The following is a 22,592-nucleotide window of genomic DNA, read 5'->3' as shown; positions in this document are numbered from 1 at the left end:
TAAGAATAGTTTGCACATTACTTATTAGCTAGTGAACGAAAGGAACTTTATTAAATTTTAGAGAATATATTGGCAGACACTAATTTATTAAGATTGTTACTCAAATTTATATCTATATCGTGACACTTTTAAGTTTTCCATTGTTTCATGATAAATTTTCAGAAACAGTAACTTCAGTAAGAACGTGTAGTTTAGCAGAGTTGTGGAAACCCCTAGATGTATTAAAACAATGCAAAAATAATACGTGTGAAATAAATAAAAGAAATTAAAAGTTTCTCGAAACGTTATTTACAGCTCAGACAACAGCCATTGGTTTCGAAAGAATATTTTAAGAATTTGATCTAGCGAACATGCAACTGAGGAAAAATTAAGCTTGAAAAAATTTTAAACTTTATATTCTTAGCCAAGGCACACTTATATTTTTATCCATGCTGAAATGCCAATCACTGACATTTAATACATAAACCGAAAACCTGTTTAAAATATGACGAATATGCATATTAGAATGCAAGCCTTCAGATATTTTTTCTACTATTGTTTCCTTTCTTTTTTCGTAGCTTACTTTTTAATCATTTTCAACTTTCGTGATCTCGGAAGGCTCAGTGTCAAGTTCATGTAGCTTTAATTATGCTCATAGCAGAACCAATGACGTAGTTAGAACGGGCTGTCCGCCCCGAGCGGCATTTTTTCATGAGACATTATTATATAGGAGATGGTCGACGCAGATGAATAATTAGATTCGAAATTACCATAAGTGATTAAATCAAGAAGAAAACATTTTTGTTTTTAGATAAAGTATTCGAAGAAATCGTCATGTGATTTCAACGACTACATAGATTTGTTATGCCTTTTTCATTCTGTCGAAACTTTTGAATGCAAGTTACGATTATCAACTAAATTATGATCATCGTGATGTTAATACGGAAGAATTCCTCATTAAGAAAGGAGTATTTCAGAGTTTTAGTTCCATTAATGCTAGGAAATCGAAACAGAAACGTGGAATTGCTGTCCTTTTTAAATTTTGTAGTTTATTATAAAATACTATCTCTAGAATAGAGTATTGTAATACTAGTACGAAATTTCCTGTTAGTTGCTGTAAGTATTGCTAGTTCTCAGAAGAAAATAAAATAAAAATTCTTTAAGAACTACAAATATACATTTTGTATTTAACAAATCTTCCTCTATTATCTATGCAATAGCAAGACCTCTATAATGTCATGAATGGTTTTGCGAACAAGAAAAAACAAGCAAAACATGATTATAATTTTAAAATATTGTAATTAAAGTTTTTCTTCAAAAATAAGCGTACAGTTTTATATCCTACAAATAATTTTGATATTTTTTGCAGCTATTTGTTCGTATATCAAGACTGGGAGAAAATTGAGGAACCACCCCGGACGGTAAAGCTTTAGCTACGCTACTGAATTACGTTACTGTATTAATAATAGTGGATTAGTATAACTACTAAAAGCTGCTACACTGGTTCGCACTAACAAAAAGTTAAATTTTCATAAAAACAAAAGGATTTAAAGACAAAGAAATTAATATGAAATACAGAACAATTATTTAAAATTTTAAAAAGCTGACTTAAGTAACAAAATATGATTTTTATTTACCTTTCTTTCCACGGAGGGACCCTGATTTTTCACTTACTCCGACAAAAGACAATGTCATATGTTTTCCAGCACGAAAAAATTTATATATGGACGTTGCACAGAATAGAGTGTCGAATTTGTAGATACAGACTTGTTTGTATCTACAAACAAACCCAGATACAAACTTGTTTGTCGCTGGGTTTGACTTTACATATAAACTTTGTAGCAAGCTACCTGTAAAATTCGTGAATTGTTCCTATAAATGTAAAGTTCTTTGGAGATAATGTCACAATGTTTTTCTTTCTTCTTTTTTGTTGCATCCTTTTAAATTATTACATTTACTCATTTTGACAAAATACATTTTGAGTATTGTAATCTACATGTTATGATGCTGGAATATATGTTAAGTTAAAGTAGTTTTTATACTTGTACTTTTTAAGTGTTTGATTAATATAAGTTTTTGCTTATATTCCTCTCTGATTAAAGCTAATGTAAGACAAACTAATTAAATTAATTCCAGTTTCTTTAATTTTTATTCATTTTCTAAAAAAAAAAAAAAGAATACTTGCACATTTGATTCTTTTCGACACTAGCACGAATTTAAAGTTCATTGCAAATGCCAATTTTCATCTCTCATTATCTCCTGCAGATTTAGAGGAAAAATGTTGCTTGCATCGAAGTTACTTGAGAACAAAAATGTTTCCCAAGAGAAATTTGATTGCCTGACTGTTATAACCTAGTTACTCAACATTCGATCTCCATTAGTTGACAGTTCTATCTAAAATTCGCTATCATCATTTCGTCTCTGCATGAAGCGCAATGGGGAAAGTATAGCATACTGAAAATGGAGCGAACTTTGAGTTAATTTCTCAAGTAGGCCGATCATCAAACTACTGTACTGATGCCGCATATGCTTATAGTTTTTTTCCCCTTCTGAGCGGTAGTTTTTAATTAATTAAGCGAAGCAACCTAAAAAGAAAAAGTATATTTGAATACGTAGTTTGGCATTAACAGACTTAAGATAATTCCTGCAGCTTTAATGAATAAATATTCAGTATTTTTACTCTTTTTATTCGTAAGGGGGGGAGACTGATATATTTGAAAGTATTAGTACGAGTGTAATATCAAAACTTTTATGTAAATCATTTTGCTTGATTCGTTGGAGATGTGTGCAAAAACGATGATTTAAAATTTTAAATGCGTTCTTTTTTTGAAGGCGAACATGACAGTAAGCTGCATATTTGTGGTGTATTAAATGCACGATATTTTCAGAATAATATGAAAATCTTCTGAATGACTTTCCTTCCTATATTCCTTTGCATAGAATTTATTTAAAAAATTTGTGAACTAAATTAAATATATGCTACATTAGAAGCAATCAAAGATTTTTTTTAAAAAAAAAGGAGGCCTTGTATACTTTACGCCATTAGAACACGAGGCTGAAACGTTAAGTGGGATCAATATTTTTTACATTTATTTATTGTGCTACTCTTCTGTCTACTAAATATTTCATTGCAGAATCTAAGGAGTGCCGATATTTGAATGTATATAACTACAGTCAATTATGTTTTAAATCAATATTGAGTAACCTTCCTTGCGTTGTTATAGAATTTAATTACTCGGACTGAAAATGAATTGTCAGGAAGGATGTTAAGCAAATATTCTCTATAAGAACTATTAAACATAAGATTACGAAAAAAATTCACAAACTATTGAAATAATGCAAATTCAATCCTACAACTCCATGAAAATTAAATAAACTGAATTTTGTAAATAAAGTTATTCGATGTATAAAAAATGTATGATTGTTAATTAAAAGATTTAACTCTCACACAGTACCTGCGGGCGTATGACTCAACTACTATGTTCAATTTTGATGACGAGTTATCAGTTTTCTTTCACTAATATTTTCATTTTCAATGCAAAAATTGTTCGTCTGTTTTGATGTGCTTATTTTTGTTCCTGGAAAAAACATATCTAAATTCAATACATTTACATAATTCCAAAAACATTTTGTAACAATTTCCCCTGTATTATTCGAAACACATATTTTTATATGAATTTTTTAATCTGGCTTGCAGTTAGAGAAAATAGATCGATAGCCTATGATTAAAAATCCGATTGACTCTTGTGAGTCACAACTTAATAAGCTGCAAAGTAAAACATACGCAATGTCGTCAACAAAATTAATGCTTTATCAGCTGCCAGTAATAAGCTACATCGTGTAATCGACTTTGACGCAGGATACAAAACTAAAAGCTGCTTACTGGATCTAGAACCTGCATGTCCTGAAGCCAAAACTTTTAAAAATAAGCATATTATTTCTTGAGCTTGCAAGAACAGTCCCGCAAAGATTTTATTTTTAATCATATATATTTTTCATTACGTTCTGCCAGTTATTATGCATTCAGATCTAGACTGAAAAGACGGTTCAAAACTTTATTTCAGTCAGTCCTTAAAATTAGCTGTCAGAAAAAGTTTCTTTCTGCACCTTAATGAGTATCATATGCTTGCAGTTAGCTTGGAACTTCTAATCTTAAAATGAAGCTTGAAATGATATGCTAAAATCTAAAGGAAACAAAAAGGCCGATTAATGAAATAAAAATCCAGCTTCCGATTCTGATATATTAGAGATGTGGAAGACAATGATATTGTACACCCAGCTCTGCGTTAAGTTCACTAACAGGAAAAGCAAAAGTGACCGAAAGTGCAAGTTTGAATATATATATATGTAAAATATAAAAATAAAAATATAAAATCGGAAAATATTTAATAGACCTTTAAATTCCCAATTAAAACTTTTGCATCTGCATTTACGCCCGCAATATTTCGTCTAAATATATATATATATATATATATATAATCCGTATTGCAAAAACTCTTGCACAATCGCTATACAGAACTCGAAGAATTTCCAGGCTTATAAAACACTTCAGCTGCCTTAGCTTCTTTTTCTACTATCTAAATCGGAAGCTGTGTATAACAAATTATGGGGTGCCTATTGCACCCATAATCATGTACGAAGCAAATATTGTGTCTCCAAAACTGCTTTATCTAATAATAAAATTATGTTGAATTTAACCACGTTTGTCTGAAAGTCCATCATTCCACCTACGCAATAAATCATTGGTATTCCAGTATATCTATCACCTGCAAAGTTATTTCGGCCATGATTAAAAGTGAATTGGTTTCATCATATGCACTTAAACACATAAAAAAATTATATAAATACAAAATAAAACAATTTTTCCCTCTGAAAATGATATTTTATAATTTTTGCACTGTAAAGTTGGTAAGAAGACATTTAAAAAGATCTTTACTACTTCATTGTTATTGTTATTCTCATAACAGATTTTGGAAGGTATGATGTAATTGGAAGTGATTTTAGATGCATCGTAATAGTATCAATTAAAACAATGAAAAACCTCATTGCATTTCATTTTGTCACATAAAAGACAAATTTCGTGTTGCTTTTTAGGCAAATTTTACTATACTAAGTTTAAAAATAGAAATTCAGGAATTTTGAAGTTAGAACTAGCTACTTTCCTAATGGATAAGCATGGTTACGTATTCTCCTCTATATACCTTTTCATTTATACACATGTCTTTATTTTACCCTATTTGTTCCTTAAAACCATTATAAATAATTTTAAGTATTCCAGAATTCCCAGTTAATTATTTATTAGTAAAATTAATGATGTAAATTTCGGAATAATACGGAAATAAACGAGGACCTCGCCGTTTATGCCTCATTTATTAGACTTCTTAATTTATTCGTTGCATTCTTTCGGTATGTTGCAAAACTGCTGATTTCTCAGAACATTCACCTTGCATTAACCATTAAACGTGTACTATAAATGTAGAGTACTTATGTCTGCAGCTAGAAGAAAATGCTGTAAGATTTCTGTTTGATTTATACAGTTATTTTAAATTGTGTTTGATAAGATAAGCCAGAGACACGTAACTTTTCCCTTTCGAAATACTGCCCGAGGAGAGAAGAGAAACGTTTTACTTACGTCATACAGGGGTCACTTGTGCTGTCAAACTGAGAACTTTCATTCATCAGTTGTCTGAGAACAAGTTTAAATCCATCCTGGCTTTGAAAAGTAATATCGTAGATTCCGTAGAGCTTCCGTGACTGTATTGAGAAAAAAAAAATATTTCCAAAGGATATATTAAAAAACTGCCCTTAAAAAATTTCCAAAATTCCTAATTCAAACCATAATGCAGTTTATTTGTTAAATTACTTCTATATTTACGAGAAAGAAATGTTCACTACACACAATTATATCAGAATTTTGTAAAAACTGAAATGTTCTCTTATATGAGGAAAATTTAAGAGAGCGCATAGGGTATAGCACTTGCCTAATTTTTAATTTTCAAATAAATTTTCCTCCATTTCGTATCAATCAAAATTAATAAGCCTCATCCAACAATGAAAGTAATTAAAAAATTTCTAAACAATATTATTATCTAACTTTGCCTAATAAAGGACTGATGATAAAAGCTTTTTAATTCTACGTTAAATCTATATTCTATTTCTTTTAAATTCTTTGTTAAATACATTCTGTTTTTTTTTGTAATACTAACTATCAGATATGCAGTGGCGGCGAAGGAATTCTACATTTGGGTGTAATTACGAACTTGGTTAACTCATTAACTTATTTACTATCTACTACACGATCAATCGATATGAAAGCTAATACCTTTAATTTTTATGATATATTTGTGTTTAATAAATAAAAATGTCTTTATCAAATGTCTAAAAGCTTTTTACATGATGCATGATCGATTAAAACAAGCAGAGTTTAAAACGACAATCACATCTGACTTGATCACATTTAACCTGAGTTGTCAAATATTTAACAAACATGTGAATATTTGATATATCTGTACAATATTATTACCAATTTGATTGCAGAAGTTTGTGGAATATGAATACATTTCAAATGTATTCAAGTTTTTAATTTAGAAAAAGACTAACTGTAATGATTTCGAGAAAGATTTAAATCGTATATTATTGAATAGTTTTCATGGCTTAGAAATTGTGATTTATATATTCGTATGCCTTATTTTATTGCAGGAATTGACACTTATGCCAGGAACTGAATTCTATGAAATCTGGAGAGAGTTGCCCATTCCGATTTATCAAAAGATTTATATCTTTAACATCACCAATCCTGAAGAATTCACTATGAAAGGGGACAAACCCATCTTACAAGAACTAGGGCCTTACGTATTTCGGTAAGTTTAACTTTCTGAATTCAGTTTCGATTAAATCAGATTTTAAACTTTCTGAACATATTGATGAGAAAACTGTTAAGAGGATTTATTTTGCTTTGTATTCTAGCATATTAGAATAAGGTGTAAGTTATAAATGCGGTCTAAAAGTATCCTTTAATTTTTTTTTCAATTCACTTACGTATTAATTATGGGCAGGAGATTTTGTTATTATAGACGCCTTAACATGTCACAAATTGAAATGAAATGTCAGTAATGAAAATCATCTGTGTTTTTTTTTCAATTTTACGAACTACCTTCGAAGAAATGCTTTTTATTTCCTTGTTTCACGCTGAAGGAAAGTTTCCTTACCCCTACTGTGCGGTGCAACTATTTAAGTGAAAGTAAAGCTTTCGGTACTAATAAAAGTTTTCTTTCATTTTTGTATTTTTAAAGAGGAAGATGGCTGAAAGAAGATATGGAATGGAATGAGGATGATGGGACAGTAACCTATAAAGACGTCAAGGAATATGTTTTTGTACCTGAACTTTCATTTGGAGATCAAGAGGAGAAAATATACACGCTGAACGGCCCTCTTCTAGTAAGTTTATTATTCTTACTGTTTTTTTTTTTTTTTTTTTTTTTAAATTCACTTGATACTTGTATACTGTATAGAATTATCGTAAGTCAAAATAAGTTACATACTTTTAACTGTAGCTTACTTATTTTCGAGTAAGAACGATATGTGATGTATGAGCATAAATCACATTATTGCAGTATACAGACTGGAAAGCAAGCTTTTCAATCAGTAAACTGGTTGATGCACAGTAAAAGTCTATGAACATGCTTGTAAAAACTTTTCTTGGCTACTTTTCTTGTTACTGCTTGATTTTAAAGGGTTAATTAATTATTTTCCAAACGGACAAATGAGATTCAGTAATTCGATTTATAGTTATTAACTGCATCTAATTTGCAAATATAAAAATCAATCGGGATTCTAATAAAAGTAAAACTTACACAACGTGTTAGGAACAGAGAAAGTTCATTTAGTCCCAAAAATATCTCTATATACAATGATTATTATTTTAATTCCCACGACAAAGAATAGAGTTTAAAACGACATAAGGACATCAACTTGAACGCAAGGATTGTGAAAACTAGGCCACTGAGAGAGTGCTAAAATCTTGAGAAAAGATGATAAAGTTTTATTTTTATTACCCTTTTTTTAATTCAGTATATTGAAAGGAAATTCTTAAGGCAGAGTTATTGTAAATTAAATTATTTACAAGTGGTAATAAAGCTATAAGTTCCATAAATTGTACTAGTTAATTCTATTTTTAGATTTCTTCTTCAGAAGTTAACAACCATTTTTGATTTAATAATTTTATTTTATTAATACTCTATCTTAGGCTGTCATTAATTATGTCGAAGATTTTGCTCCTTTCATTTTGCGTGGATTCATCGTAGAACTGATGAATGGGATCTTCGAGAGTTACAATGAAACTTTACTTATCCACAAAACAGTCCGAGAAATTGTGTATGAAGGATATCACGAGCCAATGGTTGCAGATCTTACAAAAGTCGTGGAAGGATTCATTACATTACCGCTCAAGCTTATCAACGACACTTTTGGCATTTTGCATGAGGTAAAGTTCCATGAATAAATTCGTAAATGATATTCATAAAATAAACACATTTTTATGTAAATGTTGTAACGTAACTAATAATTTTTTTCACTGAAAAGTAATGAAATAAGTACTTAATGATGTTAAAGACAAAGAATGCAAAATTATGATTAAAAAATACTATAAAAGTTAGAGAATAGAGAAACAGAGATAAGAAATTTTTCTTTTCGCGCCGTCTTCTATGACGCAAATTATAGTGGCAAGTCTCCACTTTATATTTCTTGTAATAGCATATCCCCTATACTGGACTAAATTATTCCTTTTTGCTGCAAAATATATTAATCAGCTGTCAGTATCTTTAAAACGAAGTCTTAATATAATTTAATTAAATTAATTAACTCCCTGCATCAAAGGGTTTAGACAGCAAACATATGATACGTTTAAAGACATTAATGACTTTTTCAGAGCCTAATTATTCATAAAGTTTGATGCTTTTCGGACTATTTTTGTGAGATATAATAATGGATTAAATTAAAATTTGAAAACTATTTTCTGACAGTCTTCTCATATTAATAACAGCCATGTCAAAACATTCACAATTTACAAGAGTAAGGAATTATGACATTCTCCCGAGCGTACTTTTGTGATGCAAGTGCGTGCTTTTATGATGTACATCTAGCTAGCTACTGGAAGATCAGCGTTTCAGATGAAGGCAAAGATAGAGTTAATTTTTCATGCCCTCTGCATTGAATGCTTAATACTTTCCAGAAATTTCCTTGTAGAATTGACTAAATTTTCAGATTAGACGTTTCCCCATGTGTTACGTGTATACGAGCCAGTTTCCCTTAGAAAGTCCTCCACGAAGGCATCCCTCCCTTTAGGCAGATAGCCCTCGTGTGCTTTGCCATAGTTGAATAATCCAATCCAATCCAGATTAGACGGGCCTGTTATAAAGGGTTCATAACTGAAGCAAAATATACGAAGAATTAAGAATTTGCTCTGGAATTAATATGCATTTCCTGTAACTTTAATTCTAAATTTAATAAGCGCTTCGTGCATTTATGCCGTAAACATTCGAAAACTGCTAAAATGTTATGTACAATAAAATCAATTGCTGTAGTGTGAAATTTATACTATTGCAAAAATAATATTTCGAATGAAATTTTCGTATGAAAAGAACCGAAAGATTTTATTTGAAGTTTTCTGACTAAAGATTTCTGCTTTTAGAGGAAACATGTTGGTGACGGCTACTTCAGAATTAAGTCTGGACTCGATGGAATTGATGATTATGCCTCCATCCAAGAATGGAATAATCAAAGGTAAATAATTAAACGTATATTTCTGAAATTATGTTCTTCACAGCAGAGAGCCAGCGCATATATTAAATGGCAGTAGATTCGTAATGATTGATACCGGTAGACAAATTGACAGGTGTTTTTGCCCTTAAACTGATCTAAGACAAAAACTTCCAGAAATTCTTTAATATTTATACTACTAATGAGAAGAAATTAACTTGTCGTTCATTCAATAGCAGCAACGGCCTACCAGCGGCCGAGCGGTAAAGTCGCTGAACCCTGGTAGTTCGGTCCGAGGTTCGAATCCCGCTAACGGGCTGGCTGCAGGGGCGTTTTCGTGGTTTTCCCCATGTGTAACGTGTATACGAGCCAGTTTCCCTTAGAAAGCCCTCCACGAAGGCATCCCTTCCCTTAGGCAGATAGCCCTCGAGGCTTTGCCATAATCACACACACGCAATAGCAATAACTCATCCTTTCATCTTTGCGATGAAAGTAAATTGAAAGCACATTCTCAATTAAATTTAGATCTCTTCATTTTTCTGAGGAAACAGTTTAAAAATTTTATAATTAAATGTATATATATATATATAATAGATGGATCATATATCTGGAGATAATTTTTTTTCGTATAGTGTTGCCATTGCTCGCTTTGAAATCATTGAGTTTGTTAATCAAAAATTCGTTAAAATGTTACAAAACATGAAATCGATAATAAAACAAATTCCAAATTGGGGCTTCCAGATGCCCATATTCGGTAGAGAATTATATTATTCAAAATTTGATGGCTTTAGGTAGCGTTGTTTTATCACAACGAGAGAGACATAATACATTTATGCAGATTCTTCATTATTTAATTTATTTAAATAAAACACAGGGGGATAATATTTGGTGGCAACAATTTGAAAAGTGAAACGGACATTTAAAGTTTTCAACACTAAATGCCAAAATGAAATTAATAGACCATCTGGGCTTAACCCGCTTTGGGCTAAAATAAAGCAGAATTAGTGTTAAGACTAAAAAAAAAAAAAAAAAAAAAAAAAAATTGATAACTGAACCCCAATCTTTAAAGCTTAAACAATAGATCGCGTACTGAATTTTACTTCTTTTAGAATTTTATTCGATAATTTTCTCGATTTATTATTTAGAAATTGAATTTTTAGCTGAAGTGAAAATTAACCATTACCTTAAAATTCGATGCAATGCAAGAGTGAATAAAGTAATTTTGCTTTATTTGAATTCCACTGCATACGACAAAATATTCTCAATACTAGATAAAACAGAAGTCCAGAATAAATTGCAACATTTTTATTACATATATAGAACTCAGTGAATTTTAGATCATTCAATATATATGTATATCTAACAAACATTCTCTATTCGTAAAAAACAAATTTAAAGTTAATTAAATGTTAAATAATGAAATTTAATGCAAACAAATAAATGATTAATTAGAGAATTATTTAAATTAAATTTAACTTTACTACTTATTTTTATTCTTTTGAAACAAATATATATATATAATGTATGTTAGAAAGAATGTAAGTTACTTAATACCTTTTCTGGCCTTTATATCTTCATGTACATTCACTGTTCTTATTATACATTATTTTTTATATTATTTTTATATTGTCTTTGATTTGTCGTTACAAAGTTTGCATTATTTATCTTATTTTGTAATCTTCTATGTTTATTTCAACTTTACTTTGAATTCGATTTCATAATGACAATTTCCAATTTTTACAAATAATATTGAACTCAAATGCATAAACATGAAGGTGTCGGGGACGGTTACTCGGGTTATTTCGGATTTCTCTACAGAAATTGCTTTTTACTCCAAACTGAATTGACTAAAATGCTTCATAAGAATAAATTCTTTGAGTATCAGCATTGGTTCATAATCCCTTCTATTCGCGGAAATATTTGGCCTGACTAGAGTTGCTGGTTTGGCTTGAACTTATAACCCGAGTAAAGACGAAACACCTTCGTATTTACGTATTTTTATCAATTATTGTTCATTGAACGGGAGTTGGTTTGTTCCCCTTGAAAAGTCAACTAATTTCCGATCAATGTGTGTGTTTGTGATTATGGCAAAGCCTCGAGGGCTATCTGCCTAAAGGGAGGGATGCCTTTCGTGGAGACTTTCTAAGGGAAACTGGCTCGTATACACGTTACACATGGGAAAACCACGAAAACGCCCATGCAGCCAGCCCGTTCGCGGCATTGGAACCTCGGACCGAACTACCAGTGTTCAGCGACTTTACCGCTCAGCCGCTGGTCCCGATCAATGACAATGATTACATGTTTTTAATTGTTTTCCTTTTACAATTGAAATTTTATTCTTCATGATGATTTAACTCCAGTCCCCGTTAAAACATTATTAACATTTTGCTTTCAAATTACTGCAAAACCTCTTTCAAAATATAACTTACCAGTATGGATTCACTCTTTTAAAATAATTCTACTTTAATTAAACTTAGATAATATAATCAATTAATCAATATTGTTTAGGAAATAAATTATATATATATATATATATATATTATTTTTATTTTATTCTTTATTTTATTTTGAGAATTCCTAAAGGCTTTAACAGAAATTTCGGTTTCGTATGAAATTTCATGAAATATGAATTAATATTCGTAATTTGTCAGCTAGCCGCAAACTAGCATTCTTACTTCGGTTACTGCAAGTAAGAGTAGATTACATAACCTGTTCTATCATGGCATTGTATTGCACTAATTTAGCTCTATCGCCCTTTTCTTTGCCCCTCATGCGATAACAACTGAACTTTTCTGAGTTCAAGGTGCAGGCGGTCCACTTTCAATATTTTTCACAAAGCATCAAAGAACAAGTCCTCAAAATGTGATTAACCTCGGAGAAACGCTACTTTTTTCCCAGTTTAACTGAAAGTTAAGCAGAGATAAAAGTGAGACCGAGTTGTATTTGCGTAACAATTCGTCTGCCTACCGAACTATTTCTTAAGTTGAAAAATAATATACTAATTAAAGTTAAAGCTTACTCAAGCCCTTTAAATAATTCCTTAATAATGCTGATTCTGTATTTTTTTTTTTTCCTTCTTCTTCCTTTCCTTAAATTATGAATTCGTTCATAATTTAAAATTAATAAAATTTGAATAGAATAGTCCGAACAAATTTTAATTAAATTTGAAAATTCCATTCAATGACCCCCTCCCCTTAGGAAAGTCGGTGACCAATTTGTAAACAGATAAGATAACCAGACACTGATAATTAGTTTCGCGTTTCTTTAGTTTCCAACAACCCGATAATTCAAAGTTCTCGCAGTTTTCTATATTCATGTTCTGTCATGAATGCAAAGAAAACAATCGATTATCTCGGCGGCTTGGCCCACCAGCGGCCGTGCGGTAAAAGCCGCTGAACTTTTGTAGTTCGGTTCAGGGTTCGAGTCCCGGCGAACGGGCTGTCTGCATTGGGCGCTTTCGTGGTTTTCCCCATGCCCATGCATAACGTGGACACGAGCCAGTTTCCCTTAAAAAGACCTCCACGAGGCATCCCTCCCTTTCCGTGTAGTGTCTAAGGGTGGAGCACGTAAAAAGTTATCTCAATGGTTTAAATAGCTTTTACGTAGTATAAATTTGTCACATTTGAAACAGCCAGATATGTAAACTAAAAAATTTACAGAACCTGTGTAAGTCGTAATGAATTTTATAATATATGTGCAAGAACTTAGATAAATCCCCTTCACACCGAAGCATAAATTTCTCACATAAAATTTGATAATAAAATTAAACACTTTTAATAATTTTCAAGCTTATTATTCTCGATAAGAGGAGAGTAAATTTTGAATTAAAATTAGATTGCAATAATTCCTAAATTATGGTATCGAATTCTTTTAGCACACATTGTAATGCATAAAAGATGCAAATATTAAATTTACTATACCATATCATTTGTTATAGACTTAATTTCTAAATCAGATGCACTTGTCCTCAAAACTTTATGTGCATATTCTAAATAGTCTCTTAATCATGTCTCATGAGTTCTGGTAAATATATATATTTATTTATGTTTCTTTTCTTTTAGTTCAGTAGACTGGTGGGATGATAAATACTGCAACCAAATCAACGGAACAGGTAAGTTTCGCTTTCGCTGTAATGTTTTTCAGCACTGTTATACCTCCTTTAACTACCTTACAACTTGATACTATTACATTAAAATTTTCTCGGGGGGGGGAGGTAAGAGAGAAATAAATTAATGCGCTTATGAGTCAAACTTCTACGACAGCCCTCTAAGCACTCTCTCTACGACAGCCCTACAAACACTCTCATTATGCAATTAAAGAAATTTTATTGTATTTTGGTTTTTTTCATGTATCATTAACCAGTTCTTTTTCATTAACAGACGGCGTACAGTATGCTCCAGGTGTTACAAGGAATCAAACTTTGAAGCTTTTCAATCCTAACTTATGCAGATCAATACCTTTGAAATATGAGAAAGACATTACAGTTCACGGAATCAAGACTCTACGATTCGGGATGCCAGCTAGTGCTTTTTTCTCCGGAGATATTAATCCTGACAACAAATGCTATTGCCAGGGCCCCAACTGTCATTCTGGCATAATTCCGATGAACTGCAAAAAAGGTACGAATTATAGTGTAGTAATTGTAATGAATAACTTTGTTGTGCATAAAATATGATGTTGTAATTAGGCTATTATCGGAAGATCTCACTTAAAGCGTATTCAAATAGCGCGATAATTAGTTAGGACTATCGAGTGTAATACAATTTCTTGTATCATGAAAATGATTAACCAGTTGAAGCAACCTTTATTCCTGTACCGTTCCGATAAAATTTTTGTTCCCAGTCTGCAGTGATAAAATTTGTTTTAAATCCGGTATTATTGTTGAAATAGATAAAAGTGTAGGTTCTGCAAATTCAAGAAATCCTTTGCAAGCTTCGATATTTATGGTATATAATTGAGATTTTTGAATTAAATATGAAAGAACTGCTCAATTTAAACCATAGTTTAGTTTTATTGAAATATTTTACGCCGAATTTGTTAAAAAATCTTATCAGCCTTTAATATATGAGTTTTACAATGATTTCAATACAAAAGAGAGTCAAAGCGTTTAGAAACTCAGGGTTCTGTCTCACCATAGAAAACTTATTATTTTTTAGGCTATATGATCTAGTTTTAAACCTGAAATTAGACCGAAGATTAAGAAATTAGCGGGAAAAGAACTTGAATTACTTCCCAGTCACAATGAGAGTGCTAATCCTGAGACAAAACGGAGCTTCAAATCCTCCTTCCGAAAAAGGAAATTTCATAACGCGATTTATTGTCACAAATTGCATGAAAACATTATCAAACATTTTTGTCAATATATAATTCAATTTTGTATGTCCCCCAAATAAATAAAAAATAAAATTAAAAAAATTAAAAAATTGAAGCAATTGATTATTATTAATTTTGATGACTTTATATTTTTTTTCTGTTGCTTAAAGTACACACACAACACTCCTACATTGGATTAAATTTTCAGAATGCTTCCCATATCATTTTTACGTCTTATATGTGCTTCCGAAAAGGGAAATTTTATATTAAAATCAAGTAAGATCTTTGGAAAAGTATTGCGTATCTCGTCTTCATATATCTCTGTAAAAGCAGATTTGAAGAAAAATTTGACTAAGACCGCTATTGCATTTAACTGAATTTAAGTAAAGAATGAGTACTAAAATATAATCATAGATCTGAAAGAATATTTTAATAATTGTTATGTCACTTGCTGGAAATTTCTTTAAAATGGAATGAAGACTGCCTCATTTTAGGACGTTTACTAAAACTTGCTTACTCATAATAATAATAATATTCTGTTTTATTCTTAGGTGCTCCATACGTCATATCATTGCCCCATTTGCTACATTGTGATAAGGAGCTTCAGACTGCCGTTGAAGGCGTGCATCCTTCTGAAGCGAAGCATAAAACATATCTTGATATTGAGCCAGTAAGTAATTTTCTCATACCTTTTTTAACAAGGCACTTCCGATAGATTCACATTCTTCCATTGGTTAGAGAAATAAAAAAATCATTTATTATTATCTTCCTTCTAAATGTTTCTCGTGGTGGAAAATCCTCTTATATGAGGCAGCGGAAAGAAGCTGATAAATGTTTTAGTTTTGATATATCGATATATCCATTGCTTCTTAAATAGACTGCAATAACATAAAAATTTTGTAGCAGGACAGCATTACGCAAATTCCATAGTATATTTAGGCTAGCAGTTATTCGAATTGCTGCAGTTTCCATTAATCATATAATTTGACAACGTGATAAGAGGGGAAACTAATTGGCTAGGCGAACTTTTGAGATTTCTCTCGGATAAGGAAATTCCTTTTCCTACTTGGTCTAGTATTGCGGTAGTAACTCAACATACAACAGCTGTAGTCAGATCTGGAGACAGTTGTTGGGATAAAAATAGAGTTCGTTATACTAAAATTGAAGGACAAGAACGAACATGACAATGCATAGTCTTAACAGTCATGCAAAAGCAATATAACTGGTGACATTCTTCAGAGTGTTTAAAAGCATTTCAATGCTCCAATATTAACAGATTTCTAAGGTAAATTTGAAATTCAACCGTTCTTTGTGAAAACTACCACTAATACGGAATCCTCGTCGTGAACGCTTGCAGCAGGGTGACACAAAATCTATTTGAAGTAAAGAATTTGTGTTTAGTATTCATCTCTATTCTGTCTCAGACAGCTGATGATTGACAGAGTCTGGAGGATAAGAATTCGGTTAATAATGCCTTTAAACTGGCGTTGAAAGTTACACACGTCGTCAGCATGAAGTCAGAATTTTGTATGACAATAAGGTGGTAGAAGCCGTTGCACTAGAGATACAAACCCAACAAACACAAAAATCGGGAGACAAGTTTAAAGAAATCAAGAGAATTTTCTGAGCAATCGAATTAATTCTTAAACGATATAAAAATTTGCTTGAAAAACGCTGTGTTCTTTTGTTTGTTGGGTATTGTTTTTTGTTTTTATTTCTTTCCTTTTTACCTTTTCTCCTTTTATATTTAAATAATGAGGATTAGAATCGAAAAATTATAATGACAAAATGAGCTTAAGTTGTCCCTAAATGACTTTTAAAAACTATGCATATTTTACTGTTTCACAAATGCAACTAAGATAAGATATAAGCTCACGAATTCCTAAGCCATTACTAAGAACACGTAACATTTCAATATGTCTGCTGTAATTCACTGTATGATACAATTTTTGACATTCTTCAAAGATATTTTCCTTAATACTGAATTAGTATACGACGTTCAAATAAAAGGATTATCTAAGGGCCGAATTTGTATTAATAAATCATACAGAAAAAAATTAAGTAAAAAATGAATAATGATCTGTGTTATAAGTAAAGCTTACGTCAATTCGTAAGGAGCTATAATGACTCATAGTTTGTTTTAAAACTTTTGTGAATTAAAAGTTGTTAATATATGTTAAGTACTTTAGATACTTTGAAATTTATTCGAAGACTTACGTCTAACTTACAATAAACCTACATTTTAAGCTTCAAATAAATCCTATTCCTAGTATTTTGATGTTTTAATTGTATTTCGCATATGTAAATCATTACTGTTATTAATGTAAATGATTTTATTTCCAGAATACAGGCTTTGTATTGAATGCTGCTTTTAAAATTCAACTAAATGGTGTTACAAGAAGATTGCCAGAATATATACCCTTACAGAATGTATCTGAACATATTGTTCCTGTACTTTGGATGAGCGAGGTAAACTGATATCACTTTTGTAATATTCATTCTGTACAAGATGCACAAAAACTTAATATTGAAAATAAATCAATTATTTCAAAGAATAATTGACGTTATCTTTATTTATTTTAGGAAGCCCAGCTGGATGCATATTTTGCGAATTATTTCAAATCTCGTGTGCAGACTCCACTTATAGTCTTTAAAGTGATATGTATAGCATCTATAGCTACTGGTGCAGTCTGGGTGACATTTGCTGTATTCTTCTTTATATGTATCAAAGCTAAGGTAATTAGATTTAGTTTTAACCAAAATTCTATCTTTTCTGGACGTAAATATTCCCAGATGATTAAAAACTACATTCTAGAAGATTCCATAAATGCGTTTATTAATGGAAGATTAAATAACCTTAACGTAATGTAATATATATGAAATTCTTCAACTGATTTCACACTTGTCCGAAAGAATCTCACGCAAGGCAGATTCATCTTTCAAAGAGAAGTTGATTTCAGTTGTTAATACTTTTTACACTAGAAGAATATTTTAATGCAAATGTAATCGGCGGCCATTCTTTAAGTGATTTTCTTTTTTTCATTTAAGTCTTTTCTAACTTTTACATAAAATTAATTACTTTTAAAAGTCATTTTAGATGAAATATGAATGCAAATTTCTTTGCATTTTTGTAGTAAAAGATTTGAATTATATGCAATAACAATCAAACAAAAGCTTTTGCTAATAAAGGAGAAAAATAAATGTCTTAAACCACTCTTTTTTATTTCTCTTTAGTACAAGCCTGACGCCATTAAAGGTTCCTTGGTTTTGAAAACATTAAACAACGTATATACAAGTGTTGCCTTGTGGCCACCTGCAGAAGAGGAAATCAAAGAAGCAAATATCAGCGAGAAAACGTACTTATGAGGTAAGAATTGTAAGAAATAAAATTGGCAGATTAGTTTAAAATAGCTGAAATAAGTTATTCCCTAAAATTTCTTTTATAATAAAATTATCTCTTTTCTTAAAGAAACTATTTAAAAAATTTAAATGAATCAGTTTTGTGTATTAAAATCCAGAAGCTAATCTCTTCAAGTCTCCATAAAAAAAGTTGTATATATGTAACCGAAAATTACATCCATGAAACGTAGTGCACATACATTGCAGTTTAAAACACAGTTTATTTAAATTAATTTGCAGTTCATTTGTCTTAAAAAATAAACTATCCCAGAAAGTCAATAGCTAATCTATATTTCTCACTGTATACTAATTCAAAAATAAGATATTATTAATAAAAAACCAAGGGAAAAAGTCAGTGATATTAAGAACAACGCACTTTGTGCTAAATATCACTGCAGTGTAATAATAATAATCTGAAAAATAAATTGAAAGAAAACAAAACATTTTTGTAAAATTTAATGCAACTGTTTTTGCCATTTCAGGTTTTGAAAGCAGCGTCACTCGTCATTAATTTCATCTCATGCTGCCAAAGATTTGGAGTGAGGAGCATTTTATCCAGTCATAACTTCATTGATAATCATTTTATTTAAATACCAATTGTAGCACCTTCATTCACATCAGCTCATATTTTCGCATTTTTCTCATCAAGAGATGTCATCTAAATCTGACGACAAAGTCAGTTGCTTATCTTCATGAACTTTGACGTCTAGTCCATATTCCGTTGGACAACATGAGTTTGAAGATATGAATTTATTTATGGCATTCAAAGAGGCAATGGCTAAATTGTCTCTGGGTTTGAAGTGCCTTGCTAATGCCAAAAGAACAAAACATTCCCAGCGACTATTATCTCTGGACAATATCTCTGAACTGTGCTATAGATTAAGCATAGTAGTAGTTTGAATAACTGTGATTTTCGTTTCTGTACTTTTTCCTGAAGTTACAAGTAGTCATTTAAATCAGTTTTCACTATGAAAGAAATATGACACTAAAATTCTAAAAAAAGATTCGCTGAGGAATTTACTAAATGAGTAACTTCAAGTTTTGTATTCGTTATGGCAACCGCAGACGGAAATGTCTTCGTTAAAGCCTAAAGAGGAAAATGTGACCGATTTTTTAGCTTTCATTAATTTCTTTGTAAAATATGAAAGGATTTGCATGTTATATGATTTTTGAATTTTACAGCATGAGGCAAGATCAGTGTAAGAACGAAATAGGAGAAACTCGACACTTAAAAACGTACATAGCAATCTTTATATCAATAAATTACACAGTATTTATTGCAAATGTTATTTAAATTCCCTCAATTAATGCCTGTCGATAAATACAATGAATTCTTTAAAAATTTAATTAATTTGCTTCATGGTAGTTAAAATTCCGTTTTCAACTACTTTACATATAAAATGCAACTTGATGTTGTTTTTATACACACAACACGATACATACTTTTTTTATTAATCCCACTTAATACAAATTTACAAAATTAAGCGAAAAATATATTTTAAATCTCCCATTCCTTTTCTAGATCTTGAAAGCTCATTATACACAAAATGAAAAGCAAAGAAATTAATAGACTTTCGTTAACTTGAGAAAACAATCTATCCAGTATTTTAATTATTCAACTAGAAGTCGGTAATAGAAGGGGATTGTGTTCTGGTATAAAAATAATCTTTCAAATTATACAATAAAAATATTTTTATAATTAACTGATAAAAGAAAAATATAAATCACAGGAAAATACAATAATGATAAAAAGATCTGCTAGTATTCGAGCTTCCTGTAGTTTAAATGGTTCCAAAAGAGTAATCTGAACTACTAAAAGCTGAAAACTAATAAAAATTAAGATCGAAAAGTATCAGAAGTATAAAAAATAATGCAGAATTCGAATTAAATTACTATAAGTTATAAATTTTTAGATCCAATTTTTTTTTTCATTAAATAGAGTACATAAAATGTGCAATACTTATTTGCCACGTAGAAATTAGTGAAAATTATCATTGTTTTCTACTGTACAGATAACTGCATATTAAAACAGAATTGCTCATTAATAGAATAAGTCCAAGTCATGAGTAACTTAAAACCTGTGTCTAACTTTCAGTCAACTAATATATAACGCATGAAAAAGCTGCATTTTTCCCCCAGTTACCATTATTAGAGTACCTTAAAGCTTCCTAATCTTGAAGAGAAAGTACAAAAGTAGAATAGCATTTAAATATCTTCCAAATCGCGCATTTAGAGTAAACAATAGCAAATTGTTAACAGACATTTGGTTCACTCAAATGCGTCATTACAGTATCAAATAATGTGTTTTAATGAAATAATTTTCTTTTTGTTTTCAATCAAGTTTTTTAAAGTATATTTTTCTAAAGCAGATTGTGTATATACTATTATTATAAATGTTTCATAAAAATTAAATATTAGGGAAATTTTTCAAATTTTTTGTGTCGATATATGATGAATCAAGGAGCTAATTTATAATATTGTGATTTCGTAAATTACTACGGAGACGTATTTTTGATAAATATAATTCAAATAACTATTTTTGTAACATATTTTCTATACTTTGTATATTTGGTCTCATATTTCTGAAGTTGTGTATTTTTGAAAGCCAGTATTCATTTGTCATGTATTAAATGTTTGTAAAATAAATTATGGTTAAATACTTTATTCTTTTATTTTTTTAATGGAAAGTACACATTTACCTGTGCATTAACCTGAGCATCCTAGTAATGAAACTTCGCCAATAATGCAGAAATAATTAAATCAAACTTAAAAAAGTAAAAGGTACTGCATTGTACAAACCGTATGTGAACTATTGGCTTCATGGACACGATAATCTTTATAAACACAATCATTTAACAGAATATTTAAGCATGATACCCGTATTGATTAAATGCGAGCTGAATACTGACGCTTGCATTTAAAGCCGAAAGTAAAAGATTTCTATGGAAATAAAATTGTTTCACTTATGTGTGTTTAGAAAACTGCTGCAAGTTGATTCAAATCTCTAATTGTTCTAAATGACTGAAATAAAAATTTTGCAAGCATTTAAAACGAAAAATAAAAGTTCATAGTTAGCGATGTAACAAACTCGTATTCTAAACTAAAACAATAATTTCTATATTGAAATCTGTAAGCTGTAATAATTATAAAAGTAATGATATATCCTAAACGCACATGTAAAAATTATTAGTGTGTTAAATTCATATTGGGATAAGCAAAATTTTTTATTATATGTTTCATATGTTCATTTACACCACACAAATTAACTAATTTAATAATATTATAATAAGGATATTTTTTATTGTAAAAATCTTTCATTGTGTATTTCACAAGTTAATTACTCCACACAAATTAATTATTTTAATAATATAATAAAGACATTAATATAAGCAAATATTTAAGGTTATATTAAAGCATCAATAGGGTTTCCTTTTATAAATTCAAAGAATTATTTTACAATTCTTTAATGAAAATTCAAAAGATTATTCTCTAGTATTAATGCCAGCGGCCGAGCAGTAAAGTCGCTGAACACTGGTAGTTCGGTCCGAGGTTCGAATCCCGCGAACGGGCTGGCTGCATGGGCGTTTTCGTGGTTTTCCCCATGTGTAACGTGTATACGAGCCAGTTTCCCTTAGGCATCCTCCCCTTAGGCAGATAGCCCTCGAGGCTTTGCCATAATCACACACACACACACTCTAGTATTAATTAATATCCTTAACAGAGGTAATATCAGATTTAATTGAATGTTAGTTATTAATTTAATGGTTGGAAATTTTAATTTTGAATGTTAACAGAATAACTAAATGAGAAACCATTTTTAACTTACTGAAAATAAAACATTTAATTCAAAGTTTGTAAAGTATGTTTACCATAAATTCCAAATGAATTATCTTCAGTTATTGGAGAATTTTACCTATGAAAGGCTGAAATCCATTTAATTAACTTTTAAAAATACAAGTCTCACAACAGTTGCAATTTACTTTTTATAAACATTGTATAGTAGTAAATACCGCTATGGAACTGGCAAAGCAAACACGAATGTAGTTTGTAAAGACCGTGCCAAATGATGTTATCTTATTTACAACTCTATCGTCAGAAGACGAATCTAATCCTCAGAAATTCTCCTCTTTGGTAGAGCAATTTGA

General features: G+C 30.4%; 1 protein-coding gene across 1 annotated transcript in view; it reads left to right on the top strand.

Moving 5' to 3' along the window:
- The window catches only part of LOC118182825 (platelet glycoprotein 4-like), a 38,917-nt gene extending 17,806 nt beyond the window's left edge, over positions 1–21,111 (top strand). Inside the window, exons 2-12 of the mRNA XM_035352219.2 lie at positions 6,679–6,839; positions 7,272–7,416; positions 8,225–8,461; positions 9,668–9,759; positions 13,797–13,846; positions 14,115–14,354; positions 15,600–15,718; positions 17,392–17,517; positions 17,632–17,784; positions 18,283–18,415; positions 18,930–21,111. Of these exons, the coding sequence (XP_035208110.1) occupies positions 6,679–6,839; positions 7,272–7,416; positions 8,225–8,461; positions 9,668–9,759; positions 13,797–13,846; positions 14,115–14,354; positions 15,600–15,718; positions 17,392–17,517; positions 17,632–17,784; positions 18,283–18,414 (1,455 nt within the window). The 3' untranslated portion in view covers position 18,415; positions 18,930–21,111. The remainder of the gene's footprint in view (positions 1–6,678; positions 6,840–7,271; positions 7,417–8,224; positions 8,462–9,667; positions 9,760–13,796; positions 13,847–14,114; positions 14,355–15,599; positions 15,719–17,391; positions 17,518–17,631; positions 17,785–18,282; positions 18,416–18,929) is intronic.
- The last annotated feature ends 1,481 nt before the right edge of the window (positions 21,112–22,592 follow it).

Source organism: Stegodyphus dumicola, chromosome X1, assembly GCF_044657685.1.
Source record: "Stegodyphus dumicola isolate Sdum_Otavi_A_Nest chromosome X1, ASM4465768v1".
NCBI lineage: Eukaryota > Metazoa > Arthropoda > Arachnida > Araneae > Eresidae > Stegodyphus > Stegodyphus dumicola.
This window is presented reverse-complemented; position numbering and strand designations above follow the sequence as displayed.